A 4132-nucleotide genomic window follows, 5' to 3' on the forward strand; every position below is an offset into this window, starting at 1 on the left:
TGGATGGATGGATGGATGGATGGATGGATGGATGGATGGATGGATGGGTGGATGGGAAGATGGATGGGAAGATGGATGGGAGGATGGATGGATGGATGGATGGGTGGATGGGTGGATGGGTGGATGGGTGGATGGGAGGATGGGAGGATGGGTGGGACCCTTCCCAACTCCACAGCTCTACAATCTAAAAGCAGCCAAGGTCCTTGGCTGGGTGATGAGATGAGCTCCATGCAACATCCTGCTCTGCTGGGTTTGAGGTGACACTCAGAAGGGAGAGGACGGTGGGTCCTGGTCCCCACGGCCATGCTGGGACAGCTGTAGGACCTCACCAGGACGGCTGCTCACAGCCACAGCACTTCAGGGCCGTGCACCTTTGAGGACCTTTGAAATGAAATGCGTTCCATAAATACTGCTGCAGCTCTGCAACCTTCAGGTGATGTATCCCAGGTCCTTTCTTGGCAAGATCTTGAAGTGGTTAACTTCAGACAGATGGGCCATTTCCCAAGCAGTGGAAACCTGGTATGTGTGTGTGTGTGTGTGTGTGTGTGTGTGCATGCAGGAAAAGAAAAAGCCCCTCTCGGAAAACAACAAATGTGGGGGTTATGGAATAACGGTTCGGCTGCAGGGCTTGTAAAATCCATGCTCTCGTGTTTAATAGCCTCACTTTATACCACCAGGTTCAGATCTGACACCGCTCCACACACACAGCTGGTTTCCAGATCTCCTCGAGGTCAAGCATCAGACTTTGTTCTGTTTTTTTTTGAACTGATTGCCATTAAAGCAGAGGAAGGTGAAAGGCAGGGGCTGGGAGAGGGGGGAAGACCCCACTCGCTTAACACCTCCCCAGCCCTCTCTGAAAGCCTTTCACTTAACAAAAGGCTCTGAAGGAACCCTGGCTTCCTCCTGTGCCGGCATCACAGATTTGTGCCCTGATCCCAGGGCACAGGTGGGCATCAGCCCTGGGCCGTGCTGCCCAAAGTGCAGCTCCTGGGCCTGGCCAGGGAGGTCCCACCTCCACCCTGAGCCCCACCTGCCCTTCCTTCTGCCTCTGGATCCTATGGGATGGGCACCAGTGGATGCTCAGGGAATTTCAGGCATTCACGTTTGTGGGCTTTTGGAGCAAAGCAAAAGAACGTCTCTGCTGCATTGGGTGGCATCTCCTTCAAGGTGTGAGCTGCAGCACGCTGGCATTGTGTGGGATATGGTCTCCCCCTAGCGACCCCAGCCCCAAATCACATGGGCTGATAGAGCAACCTGGGCTAGAGCTTGTCACCAAGGGCATGATGCTCCCAGCCCCTCAGGGGAAGGCTGAGGCTGTGGTTATGGTGGATCATAGAATGGCCTGGATTGAAAAGGAGCACAGTGCTCATCCAGTTCCAACCCCTGCTGTGTGCAGGTCACCAACCAGCAGCCCAGGCTGCCCAGAGCCACATCCAGCCTGGCCTCCAATGCCTGCAGGGCTGGGGCATCCACAGCCTCCTTGGGCAACCTGTGCCAGTGCATCCTCAGCCTTAGAGTGAAAAAATGGGAGGTTTGGGTTCAACCCCAAACACCACCCCCTGCTCTGGGTGAAGGGAATCCACCCCCAGCCCCACAGCAGCCCCATACCCAGCTCGGAGAGGATGTACTCCTGCTCGCGGAAGATGAGCCGGTCGGACGCGTAGGTGGGAGCCTTGCAGTGGTGCTGCAGGGAGAAGAGGTGGAGCAGCTGGGAGGGACGGAGCTGATCTCGCCACTGGTTGGGCCCAGAGCTGGAACCAAATAGGAGAAAGCAGCAGTTCAGCACAGGGCAAAGAACCTCCAACCTCAACGAGGGGCCCGTCGGTGAGAGGGGCTGCGCGTCCCAGCAGTGTCCGCTGAGCGCCCCAACAGCCCCCCAGACCCAACCCAGCTGAAAGCAGGGCACCCATCACCCCGAGGGCTGAGGAACTGCCCCAGGGTCACCTGGGCACCACAAAGCCTCAGCAGCTGTGGAGCTCCACGGCCTGCAGAGATACCCACACGCAGTAGGTCTGGGGAAGCCCACAGCGTGCCCCGTATTTCGACAGGAACCGGTTCTCCAGGTCGATGACGGTCTCCCCGATCTTCTCATCCTTGGACAGGAGGTCGTAGTCGTAGAGTGTGACCTTCAGGTCCTTCTCCAGGGGCAGAGTGCAGCTCAACTCGAACATCCTACGCCACGGGAACAGAGAAATCAGCGAACCACAGAAAGCCTCCAGTAGGAAAGGACCCATAAGGATCATCAAGTCCAAACCCTGGCTCCGCACAGCAGCACCACCCGAAAATCAGACCATAGATGTCCACGGGATGGGGGTTGTGCTGCTGAACCAAACTGCCCCACCAGGAAGGTGCCACCACTGCACATCTTTGCCCCGTGGGTTGGTGTGAAGGCTGGACTTGAAGGTCTTTTCCAACCTAGCTCTCTCTACAACTCTATCGGTGCTGCGCTGCACTGCCTTCACTGCTGGAGATGCCATCAAGCAACTATGAGCAACCTTTGGTCTTCCTTAGTTTCTCCATCTGCTACTTGGTGCAGCCACTGCAACATGCAGGGGAAAAGAGCAGGAACTGAGAGCCCTCGTGGCCACGGGGTGAGACTGGGAGCTTTGGAAAACCATCTCCTCTCTGAGCCCAAAGGGCATAAATCTGAAATAAGGGTCAGCATGGGATGGGCCATCCCCAAAGCCTCCTCACCCTCTTCTGCTGGTCCCAAGCACCGTATTTTGTGCTGTCTCCTCTGCCATCGCTACACCAACGTAACACACAGCAAACCTTCCTCTCCCTCTTCAAATACAGGGTGATAAAAGACAAAGTACCAAAGCCCTACCAAAGCATGACTTCCAATGCAAACAGAGCCATTGGCCACGGGTGTTAAGGATGGGGAAAGGACGCAGGGCGACAGGACAGCCGGGGTCTCTCCCAGCACCACCAGGATCCTCCACTTTGCAGCCCCCAACCAACCCACAGCAGCCTTTAAGGAAGGGAAGTGAGCCATTATGCCACCAATTAAGAGCGCGGGAGGAGCTGGGGGTCAGCAGAAAGTAATTAGCGAGAGCTGGAAGGCAGCCAGGGGGAAAAAGCTCATGAAAAGGGAGGTTTAACAGCCGCCAGCAGCCGGGACCTCGCTGTTACACCACGCTGTAAAGGCTGGGTGGGAGGTGAGGCCGCCGTCTAGACGGCCCATGGCCAGGAGCCAGCTGCTGCAACAGGGGACGTGCCCCTCTCCGCCCCCTGGGAAAACAGAGCTGCCCTCTCTGTTCAGTCAAAGAGGAGAGAACTTGTCTGCCTATGGAGTCCTCCAAGCCCTCACCACGATCCCCGCTGCCATCCTCATCCTTTTTGCTCACTGCCTTTGGTGTCCATCCCACTCCCCCTCTTTTTTTGGGGGGGAGAAAGAGACACAGCACTGACAGCCTGAGCTGCTGAGACCCCGAGGCGGCCAGCTGGACCTCACACACCATAGGGCCTGCAGGCATTCAGGGCCAGGCTGGATGTGGCTCTGGGCAGCCTGAGGCTGCTGGTTGGTGAGCCTGCACACAGCAGGGGGTTGGAATTGGATCAGCACTGTGCTCCTTTGCAACCCAGGCCATTCTGTGATTGTTTGAACCACTATCCTGAAACACAACGCCCTATACAACCAGTCCCAGCTCTTCAAGACCCTACAGGCACGTGGAGGTTGACCACCAGGCTCTGCCTGCTCCCCACGGTGCCTTCCAGCCCTAAGGAATTTCCTTTTTCTGAAATCAACCTTATTTTTCGCTTGTTATCCAAACTACCATGGGGTGAACGATGACATCAAGTAGTTTGGGGGGTCAGACTGAGAGCCAAGAGCATGGAAGGGCATGCGAAGCTCTGGCCAGAGCCCAGCTCTATTCCCTCAAAAGGACACAGAAACCTCACGAAATCCATGGAGAACCAGAACTTACTTTCCAAAGACAGGCTCCAGCGTAGAGGGGACGTAATTTTCTTGGTCGTTTATGGATTTCTTTCCCACTGAAATCTTCACATAGGGATCACACTAAAGGTGGGCATGAAAACATCAGAGCAAGTCATTGCACAAGAAAATGGGATGGGGATGGGGATGGGGATGGGGATGGGGATGGAGATGGGGATGGGATGGGATGGGATGGGA

The 4132-nt window shown here is 56.0% G+C and overlaps 1 protein-coding gene across 1 annotated transcript in view; it reads right to left on the reverse strand.

The window, feature by feature from the left end:
* Positions 1-4132, reverse strand: part of DYSF (dysferlin) — a gene marked incomplete at its 5' end in the record, with an annotated part of 55211 nt that overhangs the window by 21316 nt on the left and 29763 nt on the right. Inside the window, 3 exons of the mRNA XM_042838305.1 lie at positions 1609-1751; positions 2002-2172; positions 3927-4018. Coding sequence (XP_042694239.1) covers positions 1609-1751; positions 2002-2172; positions 3927-4018 — 406 coding nt within the window. The remainder of the gene's footprint in view (positions 1-1608; positions 1752-2001; positions 2173-3926; positions 4019-4132) is intronic.

Source organism: Centrocercus urophasianus, unplaced genomic scaffold, assembly GCF_019232065.1.
Source record: "Centrocercus urophasianus isolate 14NV4802_14NV808 unplaced genomic scaffold, USGS_Curo_1.0 seq_754, whole genome shotgun sequence".
Lineage (NCBI taxonomy): Eukaryota > Metazoa > Chordata > Aves > Galliformes > Phasianidae > Centrocercus > Centrocercus urophasianus.